The 23,766-nt window shown below is 35.9% G+C and overlaps 1 protein-coding gene and 1 pseudogene across 1 annotated transcript; both read left to right on the top strand.

Moving 5' to 3' along the window:
• Positions 1-671: 671 nt before the first annotated feature.
• LOC113075495 (inward rectifier potassium channel 16-like) lies at positions 672-2,628 on the top strand (annotated as a pseudogene).
• A 2,177-nt stretch (positions 2,629-4,805) lies between these two features.
• Positions 4,806-9,734, top strand: LOC113075494 (inward rectifier potassium channel 2-like). The gene is made up of 2 exons (XM_026248211.1): positions 4,806-5,009; positions 7,738-9,734. The coding sequence occupies exon 2, from the start codon at positions 7,983-7,985 to the stop codon at positions 9,264-9,266; it is 1,284 nt and encodes a 427-aa protein (XP_026103996.1). The 5' UTR covers positions 4,806-5,009; positions 7,738-7,982; the 3' UTR covers positions 9,267-9,734.
• The last annotated feature ends 14,032 nt before the right edge of the window (positions 9,735-23,766 follow it).

Below are 23,766 nucleotides of genomic sequence, written 5' to 3'. Positions count from 1 at the left end.
ACAGGGAAAAATGTGGATTATGTCAAAGATCTGGTCTCTGTTCTGGTCCAGCATTCCATATGGTGTCCCCAAGTTAAACTTGTGTTAAGTCATCTAAATAAATGGCCAAGCCACTGACCACAACCCTTCTTGTTCACACATCCCGCTCAGCCTAAAACAGCCTTAAAGTTGGTCCTAACACAACCCATGGCGCTTATGACCAAGAGACAAAGTATGGTGGTGTTTAAAAAATATGTTCTCGTAAAGTTTAGAAATTACTACATTTAGCAGCAATGTACTAAAACAAAATACCACAATGTGGGTAAGACATTTTAGTTCTCATTTAAACAAAAACAACCAATTCAAGCCACATTTACAAGATAATATTATAGAGTGTTTACAGATATAAAACAAAACAAACAAGAAGCCAACTTGCCACCTTATTAAGCCACTTGAAAAATGTAACTGATCCACAAAAAATATCTAATACCTATTTATAAAACGACTTGGTATAGATATTTAACATGTCTGTAAACCTGCCCTGAGAGGCCAAGCTTTATTTTTTTTTCTGTCTTATTTTTTCAGCAAAACAAAAGTTGTTTTCTCATGAAAAAAAAAGACTCACCACTTCTCTGGTCAGCTGCAAAAATCATTCAATCGACGTCTGTCAAACTGTTCTAAAACCGTGTAAATGTCCGGTCCCTCGAATTTGCTGTAAATGAAACTGACATGTTCAGAATCCATATCACATATGTATATATGCATCCAGTTCAGTATTACAGGTACACTGGAACTGTGAATCTAACTATGCATTCTCTCTTCTATAGACAGAGGCAGCATGAACTCGGGCACGGTACAGTATTGCGAAGTGAAGTGCAGTGACGAAATTCCTTGTGTGCTTACGGATGACAACTACTACTCCAAGAAGAAACGATATGTGAAAAAAGATGGGAGCTGTAAAATGGTTGTGCACCACGTTCCAGAGCAGTGGCTTCTCTGGGTCACTGACATCTTCACCACCCTGGTGGAGATCCGCTGGAGAGTCATGTTCTTGACATTTGCCTTCTCCTACATTTTATCATGGCTCTTTTTTGGAATTTTGTTCTGGATCATTGCTTTGACCCACGGAGATATGAAAGACCCCACCAATGAGCCATGTGTTTATGAGGTTCGAAGTTTTACAGCTGCTTTCCTATTCTCATTAGAGACCCAGACCACCATTGGTTATGGCTTTCGGGGGATGTCTGAGAACTGCATGATTGCCATTATTGTAGTAACCATCCAAGATGTCATCAGTGTCTATCATTGACACTATTGTCATCGGGCATCGCAGTCGCAAAGATGGCATCTGCCCGTAAGAGAGCCCAAACAGTTGGATTCAGCAATTGTGCTGTGATCAGCTTGCGTGAAAGACCACCTATGTCTGTCATGGCGGGTTGGGGACTTCGAAGGGAACCACATGGTAGAAGGAATGGTCATGCACAGCTGGTACGCCACCTGGCACACAGTACAGGAAAGTTAAACGTTACATACAAAGACCTCAACATTGAAGAGAAGAACATCATCCTGGCCACCCCAACGACTATAGTTCATAAAATCACCCCTGGCAGTCCTCTAATAAGGTGAGCTGTAAGGAACCTAAGGAAAGAGAACTTTGAGCTGGTGGTCTCTTTCACCTATACAGACGACTGCACAGGCATCCTTCACAAGACACGCACATCCTACACTCCAAGTGAGATTCTGTGGGGGCCAGCACTTTCAGGAGATGATCAGGGTCACCCACAGGAACTACAGAGTGGACTACGCCCTGTTCAACCACACAGTTAAAGTCCTGGTCCCAGAATTAAGTGCAGAGGAGTATGACCTAAAGAAGTCCTCTCAACAGCCAAAACACAAAACCGCTCCACATAAGTTCTCCAACAGCAGCTGTGGAATCGGTTAATGGGAATAGTCTTGAGGTAGAAAAAGCATCCACCAGCAGTGCTGTCCAAGAACACGAGCTATAACAGTGGCCTTGATACATCATGACTCTGCTATAGCACTTTGAAATAGGGCTTCCTCATCATAGGGCATCACTATTGTAAGAAATAATGCACTTATAGTTAGATTTAGACATTAAGATGTGCTGTCAGTTAGCAAGAAGATCTTAAAAAGCCTTTCTAATATAGTATCCTGGACTAGTTCTGGAAAATCTCATTAAAGCCCTGTAGTCCCTTTGGTTTGATTATAATCCAATTAGAGCACTATATTAGAAATAATATAAAAGTTGTGTTTAATTAGCATCTTACTTATGTTGTATATATTCTATGTGGCACTCAGCAGCCTTGCACAAACTCAATATCATTTTATCACAGACATAGAAAAAACATGGATGGACATTACAGACTCGTCTTCTATGACCTTGAAGGTTCTTTGATGTCAAGAGATGTAAAAAAGGACTTCCTCGATTAAATTATGAACCCAAACCTTCAACTTACATAAGAGGCAATGGGTCAATTATCATGACAGTGACATTACCCGGAACAAACTGTGGTCAGTCAGTGTGTCTCTTAAGCACTAGCTGAGTAAGTGCAGAACACTGTTCCACCTTATTTTGCAAAGTGGTTAACCTTTTCATCCAAACAACTAATAAAATCTTTTGGAAACAGAGCCCTAGTAGCAATCTTCAATGGAACTTTTTTCACATTTCTGGGTTTCTCAGCAGCAGAAGTTGTCATAGTTGGGTAAATGTCTATAGCAGTGAATGGGAGACTACCACAAGAATATTTTTGCATTCCCATTTTTGCAAATTGCAAAAGAAAAACTCCATGATAGTGTTTTCATGACTTTCAAAAAAGGGAAAGAAATAAAAGACTGATAACAGCAGTCACTAGAGAGAACGATCTAAAATTGTCCATCACTCCCATAGATGCTGTATTAGAAAAACGATTACATTAGCATTAACCTTTTTTTATTTGTTTTGTTTTTGTAATTTGATTCAAAATGTAATACTACAAAGCATAATGTTATAAATGTATTCATTAAAAAAAATGAAAATACAAAAAACTCTGGAGGATTTACGATGCTGATGACCATTGAAATGCGTCATCACAGTCTTGTGAGAAGGGTTCATATTTACACAGCCTGCATCCAATTCCCATGAGGACAATCACATAAATGATAAATGAGTATTTAGATTCCATTGTGCAATGTATGACTGTTGAAAGACCTCCCCTCCTACAACCACGCAATTCTGAAATACTTTTAATATAAATGTTAAAATGTATACATGTATAGTATATTATAATAAACAGATTATTCATATAAAAAAGATTTTTATTGAAGCCTTATATAATATTATTTGATTATTGTTATATAGTGTCACATTTTATAATTGTTCAACTATACACTGATGATATCACATTGACCACTTCCAATAATTTGGCATGAAAAAAAAAAAAAGTCCAGGATGTCCTTTTCAAAACAGACTGGGACTTAAAACAGTGGCATGTATGGTCTCGAATATATTAACAAAAAACATATGTCTGCTACAGTGAATAAAATTGCAGGGTTTCAGGACATGTTCCTCGGAAAGTGAAGTCTCCAGGCCTCCACCTTGTGGTTGGATGCAGTTCTGTCCAAGCATCGCCTCAAATTAGGCTGAAATGTAAACAGAGGCCGGACAGCTCATGCACCATGTTTCGCCTATAAATAGTCTGTATAAAAAGTTATTTATAGACTTGAAGAAGAAAGTAACTAAAATAAGCACTTTGCAACAGCTTCACAAATAAAAGTTGAACATGGCTCATTAGTTATGATAAGTAAGCAGTGTGTGACACGCAGCAGCCGGGAAGGGCAAAGGACTGTGGAACACTTGCTGCTGGGTTTTCATTGGACCACTTATAAAGAGATGGAGAAACATTCCTCTGACTGAACAATAAATGATCATTACTTTATTTCACAATGGTCCTGAATTACTGATTCCCAACAATACAACACACAGATGCTGGAAGACAAAGCCTAGATAATTTCGGAGAAGTGCTGTGGAAATGCATACATTGGATCCTATACTAAGTTATTTGTTGATCATATTTCATAATGGCAAAACCCAGAAGAGCACATTTGGAGACGGTTATGACTAAACTGTTTTCTGTCAATGGCATAACCTTGACTAAAGGCTGCAATAGTATTTCGTGTTAATTTAGTTTACACAGGATTTGTTTAATGAAACGAAATATCTTTATAAAGAAGTGTATTATTTAAATCTGAAGCCTGATAAACGATGTCCACATTGCCTTTGGTCTCATAATATCTCATAATTCAATATCTGAGGTCAGTGTGGGGATTACATGTGTGTTACAGTGTAACTTACTTGACTTTTCAGTTAATAATTTTCACAGCGAAACCGGGCGAGATTTGGGCGAAGTCACCTTTCGATTATATTTATGACTTGTAAACAAATAAAGACCGTATGTTTTGTCGAAATAATGCCAGACATTGAGAAAAATCGTACTGCTGCTATGGTTACCTCCTCAGGCGAACGCGGTTTGTGTTTGTCAGCGTCTGTTTAGTCCACTGTAACTGTGGTGGTCGCTGAAATGTTGTTTGAAAACTCTGCTGACACATATGCACACTTATGAAAGAATAAATACTTTTTAGACTCCCACAAGCTTTTGTTTTGGCTTCCATCGGGGGGATTCAAGCCTTAATTCGCAAGGCGCTGTGGTTCCGTGTTCACTTGCTCTCTCCAGTCTGATTGTTTTAGCCGCGCGTGAATCATCGGATTGGCCGGTTTTAAGAGAGTGGGCGTGGCCAGCTGTTGCGTGCTGTTTAAATGGGTTTGAAGCCTAGAAGGAACAGCACATGAGTTACCGAACGCCGCAAACAAGAGGAGAAACGTGGACATTTATGTTCTTATGCTTCATTTAAAAAACTGTTAATACGTTGCGCGGAGATAATCAGATCAATGAGAAGACAGTGTGGATATTAAAACCATTCGTGGGATATTTTTATATATGAAAACTGTTTCGTGTTCATTTACAAATGACTAGGTAAGGTCGCAAATATATTTGCTGAGATATTTTATGCAATTGTAAATAAACCCGGACTGTCTGACAATATTAAGTGTTTTGTGCTATACGTTTTAATTTGATTTCATTAAGAATGTTGTGGCTCATTTGACTTTTGATAGCAGACAGTCGCGTAGTTTGAGAACACTGTTGAGTGAAAGTCTATTGGAGACACATTATGTCAGTAAAAAATAAAAATAACAACAACAAAATCCCTGGGAAGCATATCACGTAATCGAACAGTCTTAGTTTGAGCTGAATTTAATATTATTGCTAAGGGAAGCACTAAAAGAGATTTCACATGATTTTTTTTAATGGAATGGTAACAAGATATTAAAATCTATTTATCGATTTTGATTTTCTCTGATGATAAATACACAAGGTGACACCACATCCTGAGTTTCTTATTACTTTATACATGTATTAAGTAGTTATTCAAAAGAAGGAAACTGAAGAAAAAATGTCTTTTCCCTCCACACCTGTTGACTTCTGCCTGACAGATTTGCCTTATAAAAGGAACATGTTTTACTGCATATGTATGTGCATGTAACACATGATGTTAAATATTATATAGCCTATTATTGTTCTTCGTAGTCTATTCTATTTAACTCTATGTTGCTAAGTATGCATTTGTCTAATATATTTGGAGCACAGTTGTGCTCAGCAGTTGTCAGGCGGCTGACAGACACAGATCCGCTTTTCTGCCTTAAACACTCTGAGACTTTCGATTGGCAGCTACTGTCAGGTCTATGCATGCCACAGTTTAAACTGTTAACAGTGATAAAAGGGTAAAAGTAATTTCCCTAAAATATGCAACCATATTTTAGGAATATTAATCCAACTTAGAACACTCAAAAGAATGTAGACTTTTGTGTAACATTTTCCATTGGTCCTCACTGGTCCACGCCATCAAAATAAACACCTTTAGATATAAACACTGTTATATTATGTTTCATGTAAGAAATAATGGCATCTATCAACCTGCTCTTTATCTTAATGTATGTGGGGCCACATGTGAAAAACATGTATTTGTAAAACCAAAAGAAATGAACAGCTTACGTTTGCTGTAGACGGCAGAAATATCCTTACTAGTAAAAAATAAAGTCATTTCTGTTTCAATACAAATATACTATTTTCTCATGTTCTCTCTTCGTCGCTTACTGTCTTTTCCCTCTCTCAAATCCTTTTGCATTCCATGCATCTGCTAAATAAGATAAAATGAGACATTTCTTTTCAGTTATGGTTGCTAAGAACATTGAGGACAGAATAGCTTTAATGAGTAGTGTTTTAGCCCTCCCCAGGGAATTGTCACAGGGCTGTCATTATACTGCTGAGAGAGAAGATGAGGTCCCAGAGGACAAGCTCTCAAGTCAACAAGCCTCGTCTCAGTCCCTGCTCTGCACCCTACTGCAAACCAGTCTTAGCTTGTTTTTACCTTTGCTGATATTTAAGCAATAGTTCTGTATATGTTATGTACTCTGAGACAGTATTTGAAGAGGTTGGGCACAAGAAAAGATTTGATCAGAATGCATGCCTTTCTCCACTGACTAAATTAGTTTTTCCTGTGTGACTCTTAAAATGTCAAAAATCCTTTAGGGAACAGGTCTTATTTTATAGCGCAGTTTTTCATGGAAAGGATCGGCTGTTTCAGCTTTTTACCTAGAATACCTGCAATGACCTTTTTGTGATGATTTGTGAATATCCTGTAAGACACTCTTTAAAAGCATTTTATTATTGTTCAGTACACTAAAAATAGATAACATGTGAAATATATGGAAGGTGTAATAAAGGTTTAAAGCAGAGCTTTCAGGACACCAGTCTTGATTATAGATGAGTTTTTGGCAATTTAAATGAGGGCATTGGTAAGAGACATACGTGACTGAACATACGTGACAGAGCGAAACAATTTTCCATTCACCCTTACCCTGATTAGCACAATATGTGAAAACGGTATTATTAATGGTCTTCTGGGCAACACTATATGAGAGATCACATAAACAGACATGGCTTTGACCTGGCATTATCAAGTGATGTGGTGCACTACCTGGTAAAATGTCATTGTATTTAAGAAAATGACAAAAAATATTATTCGATTGAATTAAATTGGCAAAGGTGTTGATGCACGTGATAACTGAGACTGAAATTATGACATGATATAAAAACCTTTGATGTTGCACAAGAAAATTAAGGCAAATTAAGAATTATCTCTTTCAACATCTGGACAATAGTAGTGATGATCAATAATAAAAAATACGATGAAAAAATCGCACAAGCAGACACGAAACGTTCAGTTGTTACTTCACAGCCTCATTTCACAGCCTCACTGATGATAAGTCCATTTTGAGTGAAGTCTTGTTGGCTAACGCTGCTGTTTTTTTCTCAATCTGAAAGGAATGGTCTGGGTCCTCTTAAGTTTCAAAGTATGAGTTTTTGATTAAGCACATACCTTGCATCAAAGTTAGTATTATTTCATGTGATCCTAAATTCAGATGGAAATGTTAACATTATGATTTAATCAGTGTACAAATTTATCAGTACAAGCTGAGACTTGCATGAGAATGTGTGAGAATTATGTGCATCATGTTTGGTCTCAGAGGCATGTGTGTTAGATCCAAAATTTCAGTTCAGTTAATGTTCAGAGAATGTTGCGTCTACAGTCTTTGCCAGTTAATGTTAACCTTAACATGATCTCGTTTCTTGTTTCTTACAGGACGTTTGATCGATGATATCACCAGAGCAGATGAGAACCGAGTGATCACCCTATCCTTGGCCCTTTCTATCAATCAAAGGTCCAACGGGAGCAAAGAGACGCCTCCTGCGTCCTGCTCTGAACAACCCCATTTCCTGCTTGTGTTGGTCCCCGTGAGTGTTTCAAAACTGTTTCTCCAACGCTTTTTCCAGAAACTTAGACTGTTTTCCAAAGCAGAAACAGCACAGACCTCCCAGATTGAGGTGATGGGAAGTGTGCGGGCCAACCGCTACAGCATCGTGTCATCAGAGGAGGACGGTATGAAGTTGGCCACTGCTGCGGTGCCAAATGGGTATGGTAATGGGAAGGGCAAGGTTCACACCCGTCACCAGACCCAGAGCAGGTTTGTCAAGAAAGACGGACACTGCAATGTGCATTTCATCAACGTCAGCGAGAAAAGCCAGCGCTACCTGGCCGACATCTTCACCACGTGCGTGGACATTCGCTGGCGATGGATGTTCTTTATCTTCTGCTTGGCCTTCCTGCTGTCGTGGCTGTTTTTTGGATGTATCTTCTGGTTGGTTGCAATATTCCACGGAGACCTGGAGAACGACGGTCCCAAGTGTGTCTCCAACGTCAGCACATTTACAGCTGCCTTTCTCTTCTCTATTGAGACACAGACCACTATCGGCTACGGTTATCGATATGTAACAGACGAGTGCCCCATCGCTGTGTTCATGGTTGTATTTCAGAGCATAGTGGGGTGCATCATTGATGCCTTCATCATCGGTGCTGTCATGGCTAAGATGGCAAAGCCCAAGAAGCGGAACGAGACCCTGGTGTTCAGCCACAATGCTACAGTGGCCATGAGAGACAATAAACTGTGTCTGATGTGGAGGGTGGGCAACTTGCGCAAAAGCCACCTGGTAGAGGCTCACGTTCGAGCTCAGCTCCTTAGATCTCGCACCACAGCTGAGGGAGAGTTTATCCCTCTAGACCAGATGGACATCGACGTGGGCTTTGACAGTGGCATTGACCGCATCTTCTTGGTGTCACCGATCACCATCGTCCATGAGATCGACGAGGAGAGCCCTTTCTATGACATGAGCAAACAGGAAATGGAGAACTCTGACTTTGAAATCGTAGTTATCCTGGAGGGCATGGTGGAGGCCACAGCCATGACCACCCAGTGCCGCAGCTCCTACGTGGCCAGTGAGATCCTTTGGGGACACCGATTTGAGCCCGTCCTCTTCGAGGAGAAAAACTATTACAAAGTAGACTACTCTCGCTTTCACAAGACCTACGAAGTGCCCAGTACCCCGCTGTGCAGCGCAAGGGAACTTGCTGAGAAAAAATATATCCTGTCCAACTCAAATTCTTTTTGCTATGAGAACGAGGTGGCCCTTTCAAACAAAGAGGAGAAAGAGGAAGGGAACGGGGACATCCTGGGCCCTGGTGGGACAAACACAGACACTAGCTCAGACTCAGATCATAGCCAGGCCACCATTCCCTTAGAACCGCGGCCTCTACGGCGGGAATCTGAAATATGACTGTGCAGAACTAGCGAAAAGGTTTTACAGACAACTCTTCATACAGGCACACTGCGCTGAACTGAGCCCCTCGGCAAGGCAGACTCAAGCTAACGGTACAGTTACGAGGAGGAATCAACAGAAATTGTACAAGAGTGTTCTTACGAATATGCATGGTTAAATAAAACACAGCATAGAGGCACTGCACAGCTAATGAAGAATGCACATTAAGGGAGGAGAAGAGAGAGTTCCCCAATTAGGTTACACTACCTTTTTAGACCATTGCTTCTGAATGACGTTAAGCCAAGAGCATGTACAGTAACTGGTTGGCAAAACTTGAAAATGAGCAGGCATGTGTCCATGTGCAGTGTCCAACGATGTAAGAATGATTCGAGTCCAGACCAATGTTTTCAAGGTAATATCAATATGGAAAATTCTGTCAATTGAATTAGGCGTTTTGAATAGCTACGAAAAATAAAAGCTTAATATTAACAAAATTAAATAATAACAGTTACTAGAAATAACATCATACAAAAAAAAAAAAAAAAGAAAAAACAGCCAGGAGTGTTAGTCAATGTCTTAAGTATCATTTAAAAAGTCCTGTTCGTACTGTCTAGTTACCGTCTACCGTTTTCCTTTCTATTTAAGTCCACTGGCCTTTTGGGTATTTATGGAACAATCTTTCAGGGGGCTAAGGTGGGTGACCTCTATTTGGGAAAACAGACAACTACGTGTTTGCTCTTTAAAAAAGCAAAAAACATTAAGTTGTAAGCCCTCAACAGTACATTTCAGGTTATCTGAAGGGAGAAATGCACAGGAACATGCCTGTTTATTGCGATATATATATATGCAATATATATTGGACAGGGTCTTTAGATCAGTATCAGAATGAGAATCACAGTCATCATGTCCGCACGGACAAAAAGAGTGAACATGTTAATGAATGTCTTTCTACAAGTGCTGCTATGTTGCATATTATAGAGTTTTAGACTTAAACCAAAGAGTATTCAAAATGATCTTTCATAAAGAATGCATCAAATTCTTTTATTAGATGTAGGACAATAGGACAAGTAATGATGTGGAGTAAAAAGTATATATATTTGTAAGTGAAAAAATTATTATTTTTTGTTTGCTTACGCACATGTATGGTTTATTTTTATTGAATATTTTCTTATTCAAAGCCAAATGTGTATAAGACAAAGACTATGAATAACAAAACCCATTGGAAATAAGAGCTACAGGTTAGCCTACCTTATTTTCAAACCCTCCTTTCGATCCCATAACTTCAGTGTTACTGTAGTTTAATGCTACATGAGTGTTTGGGTTGGAAAATCTTGCATAGAAAACCTTTAGATTGAAGGTTCTATTTGCATTGATTACATATAGTTTCATTTACACATTGTGTGGGTGAATAATGGTTGAACGGTTTGGGTTTTATTAGAAAGAAATGGGACAGACAACAAAATCCACTCTCCCTTCTGACTGTAAACCTCTTTAATAATTCATTATTTCTCAATCAACTCTAACCTCTTGTCTTGCCTGACAAACTGCAATACAACCCCAATGACTTGTTTGGCAGGTGTACCAAGGACTGGGTATGTAGGACTAGGCAATTAGACTGCGATCATGGTACTGTGATCCAATGACAATCAGAACACAGAATCTGAGCTCAGATCCGCACTTGCACACGAAATGTGCTCCTTTGTTTGAGATGTTTGATTGTGATGTATATACCTTGTCTCCTCTCACCCTTGCTTTTTCTTAAATACCTGAAGTAACCCAAAACAGCCACTAGAGCATGTTCTCCGGAAAGCTCTATAAAAGGAGACAATAAAATTAGGGCATATTTATTTAGAAAATACTGTACATTATGCAGCTGTGTTAAACATACAAAAGAGTATAAATTGCTATCAGTGCTGTTTCATCCAATGTTTTTTTTTTTTTTTTTGTTGGCATGTCAGTTTTCAAGAGACACTTGATAAACAGCCAAATATGCAGTGCACCTGGTTCTCACCGGGCTACTGTTAGCTTGTTTAAAGTAAATGCTCCTTTTAATGACTGTGAGTCTATAGGCAGCGTTTCTTTCTCTTTGTTGTAAATATCCCCATACTTTATGCAGTCGTTTTTTTTTTTTTTTTTGTATCAGTCTTCCCTATTGTACTGAAAGAAAACAATGGAATGTACAGATTTTTCTATTATGATTAATGTTATTGATGTTTCTGTTATAATAATTATTATTGTAATTATTATTGTACATTCTATTTTATTTCATTTTTTTCAATAAAACGAGATTAAATGGTCAAAAGTCACTGTGTTCTTCAACTAACATGGATTGGTACTGGTTTTTTTTGTTCTTAATAAAAAAATAAAAAATAAAAAGAATAACCATAATACATAAAACACAGATATACAGTTCAAATGTTATACAGACAACCAAAACTGCTATAATAATATATATTTTTAGACATCCTCAGCTCTTCACCAAAAAAAAAAAAAAATACACATTTTTTTATTTATGGATGTTTCTTCAATTTAAGGCAATCTTATGTCCCAGATGTTGATTTAAAAAAAAAAAAAAAAATTATATATATATATATATATATATATATATATATATATATATATATATTATATATATATATATAATGATAATAAAATTACAGCTTGTCTTGTAAACTTTTTACTATGCCTTAAAATATATGTGAATAAATAAAATGCCTTTAGTTAAATTGCACTGTTTTACCTTGTCACAGTCCCAGATTTTCAATCTTACAATAAAAATAATAAAAATAATAATAAATTGTATCATCATTTCATGTCTGAAAATGATTTCAATAATTTTTAACCAGCCATTTAGCACCTAATACATAAAGGTATGAAAATATTTTTAAATAGTATATTTTGGATACATCAAATACAAACTATGAAATTTTACTTAGCAAGACAAAAGATTCAAATGTAATTTCCACCACAGAATGTTATAAAATGCCAAACATCATCTGAAATGCATCACTGATGGATATTATTCGTAAATAATTAAAATAAATTAGACAGTGAAAAGCGTCTTTTAAGAGAGTTATGTCATAAAAGTGTAGGACTAAAAGTGCTCATAGCTGAAGAATTTTATTTGCCAACTCAACGAATCCATGTCTTTTCATGAATTCAGGAGACACTCTACTGTTCATCAAAAATGTCTTCAGAGGTCAAATTGCTTGTTTCTGTGAGATATAGAGCTGAGGCTAATATCATGCAGAACAATTCACTAAATTCATTCCTTTTAACTCAAAGCAGCTCTTTGCAACACCTGTATAAATGCTATAAAATAAAGGTGCTTCACGATGCCATAGAAGAACCTTTTTGTCCAAAAGGTTCCATAAAGAACATTTAACATCTAAAGAATCCTTTGGTTTCACAAAAGGTTCTTTGTGGCGAAAGAAGGTTCTTCAGAATACAAAAAGGTTAGAACCTTTAACTGAGTGGTTCTTTGTGGAACCTAAAATGGTTCTTACATTGCAGTGAAGAACCTTTTAAGCACCTTTATATAATAAGCTAAAGTGAACAGAACAGATTACAGATAATGTTAAGTGAAAAGCAAACAACTGAAAAAAAAAAAAAAACCTGCTGGGCAACTGTCACTGAACTACTGGGGTTGACATCTAGAGCTTTTAATGCTTTAAAAATGATTTCCATCAATGCGTCATTTCTGTTTTCATTAGTGCTACTAACTTTAAAGGACTCATCACACCTCTCGCACTAGATCTCTGTATAACCCACCACCATCATGTCAAGATGAGAAATACCAGTTTGTCAGGGAAAAGAAATGAGATCTTTAGTAATACCAAATAGGGATGACAGTCGTGCTCTGCACATCCAGAGCAAGATTTGTGTTTAAGAAAAATGATGGAGAAACTAGATTCAGATTGGTGCCATGGAAAATATCTTTATACACAGGCTTTGACTGACATATAATGTCAGCTGAGGTAGCCTGGATTTTTGGAGAAATGGAAAAGGAAGGAACTAAGTGTGTGTGTGTGTGTGTGTGTTACCTACTTAACCATATTGTGGGGAGAAATTTGTACACAGAAGTGAGCAAAACCTGACCAAATCGCCAAAAACCTCCATTTGGGGACGTCCCATTTGTAAAACTGATATAAAAAATAAAGATAACAAAGGTTTTTTTTTTTTTTTTTTTTTTTTTTTTTTATTGTAAAAATGCAGAAAGTTTTCTTTGAGGGTTAGGGTAGGGGAGGAATTTGGTCAAAAAGTATATAACTATCTGAATATATAACCAATAGAAGTCTGTATAATGTCCCAGTGTGTGTGTGTGTGTGTGTGTCATCTCATCAGCTCTGTTCATTAGCAGATTGTCTGATGATGTAGATAGGGACAGGAAGAATGATGCGAAAGAAGGACAATGTGAAAAAAAAAAAAAATCATGTCTTTTTTGAGGTTTCTGGCCAGGAATTACTTTTTGTATAATATTAAGTTTTTTATTGTTGGTGTTGTTGTTGTTTGACTGCATTAGTGGTAAAGATGAATTACGTAATACAAGACCACTAAGATGTTGTAACTTGGTCCTTGGTATTAAATCTTGGCACTGGACATTGCATTATTTCTCTTTAATATTTCAAAACTGTTTTAAACATGCATGACTAGTACACTACCTACACAACAACAAACAAACCAGCAAAAAGTAAACAAACAAAAAAAACACGCAAGACAGAAATGTTATCCTTATTAATAATTCGAATTAGTTTTTATTTTAATGTTTTCTGTTTTCATTTTAATTTCAGTAATTTAATTGTGTTATTATATTATTAGTTTTTTTATGTCTGCTTTTCATTATTTTATTTTTTTATTTCAGTTGTGAAAATCATGCAGGCAGACTGTAATTTTACAAAAATATTCTACATATTACTTTAAAAAAAGGTCACAGAAAATAGTTATTTAACTGAAACTGAATATTAAATTGTAAAACAGATTTAGATTTATGTTGAATTCTATAGTAAATTATAACAGATTTAGATTTGTATTAAATTGTAAAACAGCTGTATATTAACTTGTAAAACCAGAAGCCAATAATATATTGCAAATGTACAAATATTTTTCTATGTACAGTAGATGCAATGAATTATGCCAAGCTGGAAGATTTAATTTGAATGAAGGACAAATTAAAAAGGTGTAGTATTAATGTGAAAGAAAGTTTAAAGAGCATATGAAAAATGACTAAATCTCACACTGAGTGTAGACTCTAGATCGTATGGGACAAGCTGTTACTGTACAATGGTGGGAAAATAAGGAATAGGGTGTCAGCCCTTTTCCGCTCACACTATTTAATATTCCATTTATTTATTGAATTATTAATTTAACGCGGTGACCAGGAAAGGCGCTTTGAGTCGGGCTTCCTGTTTGAAGGGATCACATTGTTGGGCGAGATGCATGAGTAACACTGCTTAGTAGGTAATTTTTTTCCCTCCACTTTTAAATCTCCACCCGTGTTTTTTTTAGATTTTTTGTATTAGTCGAACATGCTGCAACAAAGGTTTTTTTATTGTTGTTTTCTGTTTAAGCTCCTCTCTTTAGATTGAAAATTCCAGATTCTTATGTCAATTACAGGTATGCATCAAAGCAACCCAATAAGATAAATAATGAATTATTAATGATGAGATTTGATGCATTTTTATTATTTAACCATCAATACCCGACCTCAAGTATATTTAAAACATGATTTTGCAACAAAATAACAAGTAAACATTTTCCCTTAAGTTGTTATGCTGTTTAACAAGTAAACATCCTCATTGTGTATGAAATAAGTATTTTAATTATTTTAGATTAAATTTTAGCATAATTTATAATTAATTTATAATAATTTGAATTAGAATATATGCATATATTAATTTAAAAATATAATTGTGTTGATATAAAATTGTCTGTTTGCATGTGTTTTCTGCATTGTTTCAGCTTTTAATATAGCAAATATGATGCAAATGCAAATAAAAAAAAACAAATTATTATACTATCATAATTTATAGTAATATTCATTAGCCTATAGATCCCGTACATTTTCTAGCAATCATAGCAGCATTAAAGTATCGCTGCTATGGTACTAAAGTATACTGCTTAAAGTATGTTCCGCTGCATCCTCCACAACTCAGCGCTCAGAATAGGCCTGCAAGAACAAGGATTGCTAGCTATTTGTGTTCAGCACTAATTTTGTTACATTACATGATTTGGATAACTTCTTTAGAGAGCATGTGCAAGTAAACAGTGTTATACGTTGGCACAGTTTCCCTCCAGTATGTTTTCATGGCAGAATGAACCTTTGTATCTCAAGAATATCAAGGAAAATGTTTTTATTCAAGATATGACCCGTTTAATCTTTTTTTTTTTTTTTTTAAGGAATCTAACCAACAACCATGAAAAGGTTAATGATTTTAAGGTTTGATTTATCTAGAAGTGGATCTGTGTCTATCAGTCCACAAACAGGTGATTTCTTTTAAGATTTTATGCCCAGCTGTGATCTAAAGGGAGGGTAAACAATGCTGAACTCAACAGGCCCCTGTGCAGGCAACACAGAACAATCCATGTAACAAACTATCACCGGAAAAAGCTTTCTAACAAGCCACCGTGTGGGAAATTACTCTATCAGAAACCGCAAGCTCTGCTGTAAGCCTGTGATCCTTATGCTGTTGCGTTTGTTTGTTGAGCACACTATTCCGGTTTCACACAATCTCCCGCTCTGCAGAAGCATCCTTGAAAAAAAAAAAAAAAAAAATAGCTGAAACCTGTAGTGCAGTTTCAGGTTATAAAAAGTAAGCAATAAATGACAGGGCATGAAATGATTATACGAACAGTATCATTATGGATCTGAACAATCAGTGCTTTTTGAGCTGATATTTCAACAAACAGTCAATAACCAAAAGGTAATTTGTGAGATTTTTGCATTTCTGCTTCTAACAATTAACATTAATCATATTAAGTAATATCAAACAATTAATAATGTCAAATAATGGACATGTTAATATCAAATATCTCAATTTGTCAAAAAACGTAACACACACACACACAGAGAGAGAGAGAGACTAGATAATTGAAATTAATATGTAAAACTGTTTCTCAGTTAAACCAAAAATAACATTTTGAAATCTAAAACATTCTAAATTGGAATTCTAAAACAATTTCTTTCTTTTTTTCTGATGTAGGTAGAAGTGTGTCATTTTTAGCACCTTTCTCAGAAACCCTTCTTTTAACACCGTCTGCTTTGGTTTTTCTCTCTATGGCCTTAATGGCATGTCAGCAAGCTCGCTTCTATGCTATATTTTTTTGTAAATTTGTATATTTTGCCACAACCTGTGATATGGGTGCAACATATTTTCTCTGAATATTGATAGAATGAAAAACAGCTGTTGAGATGAATAATGTAACATTTAATACACCTGTATAAGGGAATGTTGCCTATAACTGGGCTGAATAGCATATGATTCAACCATGCAAATATTCATGAGATGACCTAATTACTCAAACTTTCACAGAATAGTAGGTACAGCCCTATAGCCCTGCAGCATTTGATGACGCAACATCAATTCCATAAAGTTTCTAACATCTGCTAGGTGGATGAAGCCCCAGGCTTCAAATTGTGTCCTTCAAAATGGATTTTAGTGGTACTTGCAAAATGTCACACGAAAATGGATTAATATAATAGTTTTTCCTCCAGAAGTTTGCTGGTCATTGGAAGTGTTGGGCGGAAAGTGTTGAATTTAAGGTATGGTACCAAAATGCTCCATAAAGAAATGGAAGCTTTAGCCTAAGTTCTGCCAGGAAGACTCAATCAGTTCGTCACTAATTACCTTCATCATTATCCAATCATGTCTTTATACTCCTGTATAAAAGATCGTACTTACACATGTTTGAGTTCGCAGATGCCGACGCGACAACAACCTCCACCCTCCCCACCACCACCAGGATGGTCCTGTCCTTACCTTCCAGGGGGGGTCTGCTGCGCCCCTGCCTTCGTCTTCAGGCAGGAAATGCAGATTCGCTACCCTCGGATTACGAACCATGGACGGGGCCTTCCGCCAAAGAAATTTATAATTGTGCTCGCTGAGCTGTCAATAAATGTATGCTTCGTACATTCTTCTATCTCCCGAGTCTTTCTGGTAGAACTTGTAAAAACATAACCAGTTCCAAAAGAGAATGATACCCAGTTTTACATATATGCCCCCAAAACCATCCATTTCATTTTAAAGCTTCCATTATAAAGGTCAAATGCACTGCTGCCCACACTTTTCATTTCATGTTCCGCTCTGCTCTGTTTTACAGCATCCTGTTAAACGGATAAAGACCAAATATTTAGCTCTGGCTAAAAACCTTATAGCTATATATATATCAGTTATAAAAGCAGATGATACCTGGATAATTTTTACACTTGACAGTACATGACAGCCTCATAAAAGAGGACATTGAGAACATTTTTGCACCTTAAATGGATATGTCTGTGGAATTTCACGGTGTTCCCTTCAATCAGATTCAAAGAAACCTTGAAAGACATTACGGTCTAGAATGTTAATTTAATGGGAAAATGGTGTGTTTAAAATCCATACATACGATATATAATACTTTTTATACAATGAAAGACAGACAGACCGACAGACATACAGACAGACAGATAGATAGACAGACAGACCGACCGACCGACAGACTGATAGATAAATAGATAGATAACATAATGACATAACATGTGACATAAAAGTCTCAACACAATGTCCACATTGACACAATGACCTTTTTATTTTTTATTCTCAGAATTCAGAGAACAAAGATCAGAATTGTGGACGTAAACTCAGAATTGAAGAAAAGTAAAAGTTCTGAGATTATATCTTACACTTCTTTTTTCTCTCTCAGCATTGCAAGAAACAAAGTGAGAATTTTTAGCCTTTTTTATCTTAAATCTCAATCTTAAAGGTTTTCTTTTTTAGTGGGGGTTTGGTTTCCATTGAGACTTTTTCAACTCCGTATTCTATAACAAGATTGATGGCTAGATAGACTGTATACAGTTATCCCTAGTTGGTTATAAAGTTCAAGTCTGTCCCACTAAAACAGCCTGTAGTATTTCAGCAGGACAGGGCATGTTTGTAGACAAACATCCTCATGTTTCCTCTCCTGTGTCGGACAGAATTAGCCCTGATGGACAGGAGATAGACCTGGCGCATACAGACATGACCTTGACAGGACAATCACGCAGGGTGAAGCAGAGTTCAGGCCTTTAGCAGCTGGTTCTCTGGAAGTCGCTTACATTTATAAACAGCAACATTTAGATGTGGGATAGATTATGAATCCATGATGCAGAAATGATTTTGATTGGTATTTTTCAAGTCAGTGTTATTCAAGGGATGGGAAGTGTTTTAGGTCAAAATGTTCCATGAAAAACAAGGCATGTCTGATTATAATTTCATTTTGAGACTTTTTGTGGCTGCCACTACATTCTTTCAGTAGTTCAAGAGAACAGTTGTGATGGCTCTCGATGTCCACTGACCTGCGGGCTGGAACGAAGACTTGACATGACCTGAAATGCCGTTTATCTGTCCATACATCTTCTGATCTCACTGAGTCATCTCTCCCATCTCCTGAGTCACAGGGTATTGTTGGTGAAGAGGCGATGAAGTTGTATTTTTCCATTCATCTGTCCCACTAATACTCCTGACTGAAATAGATCTGGGAGAATTTAGTCAGCGCTGGGCAGCTGCAATATTATAGCTCAAGAGTTAATCCCACATATCTTTATAGTCTGATAAAGATACTGGAGATTGTGAAATTCTAAACTTGAACGCACATCCAGGGTGTTTTTTTCTTTTTCTTTTTCATATCAGTCAGCTGGTACTCATTGGTCTGTTTTTTTTACCCCATCACCTTGAGAGCTGTCATCTGTTTTTTATCAGGACAGTGGAAATCATCTTTGCTTTTAACTCATCGGTGTATATTAATCTTGATCATAGTTCCAACCACTAGACAGGGCTGAATGGGGACTTGAATAGCACAATTTTACCTGTGCTCTTTATTAAAAAATCACCACTTATTTTGAGGTAAAACAGCTTACTATGGGGTCAATATTTTTCAAATTAAGAACAAATTACCAGTTATTAGAACTAAATAATATTAACAGTGATTGTACGGTAACTCTTCCAGGAACGTTTTTCGTGGTAAACATACAGTAAAAACATTCATTTAATAATACATTTCTTAATAATAATAATAATAATAATAATAGTTCTCCATAAAATGAAAATGAATTACTCACCTTCATGTTGTTTCAAATCTGTAAGATTTTTTTGTTCATTGGAAAACAAAAAAAGATAATAACTTTTTTTTTCACGTCCATACAATAAAATCAGTTTTGTTTTTTATCCTTAACAACAGGCAATGTTGTTTTGAATTTGTTTTGTTTTTTTTTGTTTTTTTGCTTCGTTTGTTTTTTTCTCGAGTCTTGTGCTTTTCAAGTACTTGAACTCAGATGCATTTAGCAAAAATTCCTTAGGGAATCCGTGAATTTTATATATTTAAAAAAATTATGCTACACTTTGAAAGCAATATAAGTTCATTTGGATAAAAGTTTCTGCCAAATGCATTAATGTAATACATGTTAAGAATGTCCTGTATAGTAGGGGCCGTTCCCTTATGTAAATTAAAAGTATGGTAACCCTGTTTTTTTGGCATATTTATTGCCATTTATATTGGCGGTTAAACAATGGTTAGTGTAGCAAAACCATGGTTAATTAACGGTTTAACTATAAGCAAGGTTGTTGTTTTAGTAAAACCATGGTTCATTTTTGTAAGGGATGCTTCACGTTTTTTACTAGAAGTGTGTCTGTTTCAGTTCAAGTATTTATGCTTTGGTTTAACCAGAGCAACAGTAAGTGTTTGACAGCATCTCCAAAACAGCAGAATAAACACTGTTGTCATGTCTCTCTCCTCATCCTGATCTAGTAACGCTAGAAGTACTTCAGGAAAACAGAAATAAATCTTTTGTCATGACCATTTGGTCCCATGGTCTAAAAGCTTGTGTTTTTCGAACTGCAGAGTCACTCAGAAGGACAGATCATGTGATGTCCTGCAGCTCCATCGCCTTCTATGTGCACAGCCCCAACCACGAAGAGCCATCATCATCATCATCATCATTATCATTATCAAGCTTGCGCTAATTTAATCCGGCCACCCTCCAGTCTTATTTTAGAACATGACACAACCCCCTTCCTACTCCACTGGTGAGATTACATGTGGCTAATTGAACCGCTCTCCTTTTTACAAATTTGTTTCCTATTATAGCTGTAATGTAAAAATAATAATAATCATTATTATAATTATAAAACACAGTAATGGAGCATAACAAAAAATAACAAACACAGTAATGTGTGAAAAGCACGTTATGAAGTAAATAGGAAGCACATCTGCCTTAGTGACTAAGCAGCATGTTTAATAAAATGTGTCATGTGCAGCTCAATTCCCAGAATGTAAAGACTATAAAAAACGTATGAGCAGTTATTAGATTATGTATGAGTGTTTGCAAAGACATGACATTTATCAACATGTTTTCAAAAGCCTTGTTGCCAAGGGAGAAAAATCAAAAGCATCAGAAGAACATCACTTTTGCTGCAGGCACATAAATACAAGACACTTATTCGGTCCTTGGAAACCTGCTTAGGAAAACCACCTGTTGTACTCGTAAACAAGATTATGAAACATTTTATGTCTGAGTGCACTCTTCCTACCAAGTTAGGATTACACAGCCTTAAGTGTGGTCTGATTTAAAATAGCCCTGTCAGAGCAGTGATTTGTTCCTTACATCAGACACGTTGCCGACACTGATGTATGGATGGATGCAGAGTGAATGACCTAAACCAACCTGTTGCACTCCATCTCCTCCTCGTCTGCGGTAAGTAAGGGAGATCTCCAGACTTATCTCTGACTGTGACACATTGCATTCATGCCAACTGGGCTTTTCCTGCGGTTAGTAATAGCTGTTATTACAGCAGATTGCTAATTGTCACATGGTATATTTGCAAGAAATGAATGTTAATTTACTAATTGAACTGTAAATTGTAAGCATAAACAGAATTTTGCACATGGAAAGAAATATATATATTATATAAAATCAGGAATGCTTAACAAAAATTTAAAGGGATAGTTCACCCCGAATTAAAAACAATCTTTCAAATTCAATTATGAAACACTTACTATGTTGACAAAAAACACCGACGTGTTTTCAAAGTCATACAGGTTTGCAAAGACTTTTAATGGCATGCATTTTGTTTTTTGTTGTTGTTTTTTTTTAGGTAAATTATGCCTATAATTACCATATCTGAAAGATATATAATGGAGTAAACAAATAAAGATCTTCTATGTTTCTCTTTGAAGCAGGTAATTAATTGTAAGTTGCTTATTGCACTGCAAAATTTAAGCACAAACGGAAATATTCACATGAAGAAATATTCTATATTCTAAAAACTCTAAATACTGACGTGAACACTTGATAAATGCTACAATAGTTCATTACAATAGTTGGTGATTGTTCACCCCAAAATAAACATTTTGTCCTTGTTTACTCACACTTGTGTTGTTCTTTTTTTTCTTCTCTGGAACATATTTAGAAGATAGAAGAATGATAACTTTCATCATGTGAACTTTCAAAATACTGACATTGTTTGTCCAAGGTGTGCAATATTTGTAAATAATTAGCTAACTGCACTGCAAATTTTAAGCAAAAACATACTTATTAATATGGAAATAAACACTTTAAAAATGCTTACTCTCCAGTGCCTAGGGGAATTTAAAGGTATATTTCACCAAAATGAAATTTGTTATAATTTACTCACCCACATGACAATCCAAACATGTTTGACTTTTTTCTGTGTAACATAAAGAAGATATTTAGATTAATGATCACACATTCATTCATTTATTTATGATTTTTTTTTTTTTTTTTTTTTTTTTTTTTTTTTGCCATGTACAGGTTTGTAAATACTTTTGTGGGCATGCAAATAATTAGGTAAACTGTGTCTTCAATTATTTTCATACAGTATATTTAATTTATCTAATAGTGTAAACTAATAAAGATACAAATACATTTCAATCTTTTTCTTTGAAACAATAATTGGCATCAAGTCTATGCCGTGTCTATGGTGTGTAAACCGGTGGCCAGACCCCTGACAGCTGGGCTCACAGAGCCAACAGTGTGGTTGGATCACGTCAAACAAGAGGGATCATGAAGGGTCAGGAATTTCATGAACAATAGGAAGAGCTTATTCTGTCTGCGAGAGCCTGGCATGCTTTTGATCGAAATACAAAATGAGGATGTGTTTAGTCCAACAGTTGTTTGGTTGTACAGGTAGCAGCCAGTTATTTTCATACTGGTGTTGATTAGCTTTGGACTGTGTAACTTCATTTTTTTTCTACAAATAAAAGAAAAAGCATTTTTGTAGTATTTTTGTGATTTGCAACACACTTGCAAAATTCTCTCATCGTGACTCAGATTACATCTTGTGATAAAAACCAGACAAAGGCTAAAGAAAGTACCTCATACAAATGAATCTGATCTCTGGGATGGATCTGAAAAAGATGTACGGCAGCTATCAGCTCAATCTCATGCGCTAGAGTTGTTCTTTTCTTTTACATGGCTCACTGCTCGCAGACTAAATGTTTAAAGTGAAAACAGATTGATCAGCAATGAGGGACTGGTATTCATCCCGCCCAAGTGATGCAACAGGACCTGACTTACAAAACAAATGTTTACTACACATCTAAATAAGCCTATGAATTTAATTTGGAGGTGGAAGCATTGTATATTGGCACCATATGACTGGCGTCTGCACTGCGTTAGAATATAATCGATAGGCCTAGTATATGGATTAATAATTTGAATTAATATTTGTATATATTTTTTATATTTTTCTGCTCAAAAACAGAAGTGTATAACCATTCAGTGGTTGTAATGAGGAATTCTTGACAAAAAACAAAAACAAAGTTTAAGCCCAAAATTTAACGATTAAAAATTGACATGAAATAAATTGCTATTGACGATAATAATATTTTAATTATAAATTATTCGTTTGCAAATATTTTGTGCACTGTTGATTAAGAATAGTAATGAAAAAAATATATAATAATTTAATTGGTTTATGAGGAGACATAGTTATCTGTGTTATCCGTCTTCATTATGTTGCATTAGTGCAAAATATCATCCAGTTTTGTATAAGTGAAAGATTCAGAGAAATATTAAATTGTCCAACCAAAATCACTTGAATGCACATCATGTCATAATTATGATTTCTGAACACATATGTAGGAAATTCCCAGGAAGTCTTGAACTTGCCATGAAAGACTTCATTTCCAGGAATTTTTGCATATGCATTTAAAAATGTGATTTCTTAAAGATTATAATGCATGGCCATTCTTATCGCTTTACATTGCTGCTTTACTCAAGGTGATACATGTAAAATCTTTGCATGGGCTATTCCCGTCAGTTTGCTGA

This window comes from Carassius auratus, unplaced genomic scaffold (genome assembly GCF_003368295.1).
Source record: "Carassius auratus strain Wakin unplaced genomic scaffold, ASM336829v1 scaf_tig00017094, whole genome shotgun sequence".
Lineage (NCBI taxonomy): Eukaryota > Metazoa > Chordata > Actinopteri > Cypriniformes > Cyprinidae > Carassius > Carassius auratus.
Note: the sequence above shows the minus strand (reverse complement) of the source record. Positions and strands in the feature narration are given on the sequence as shown.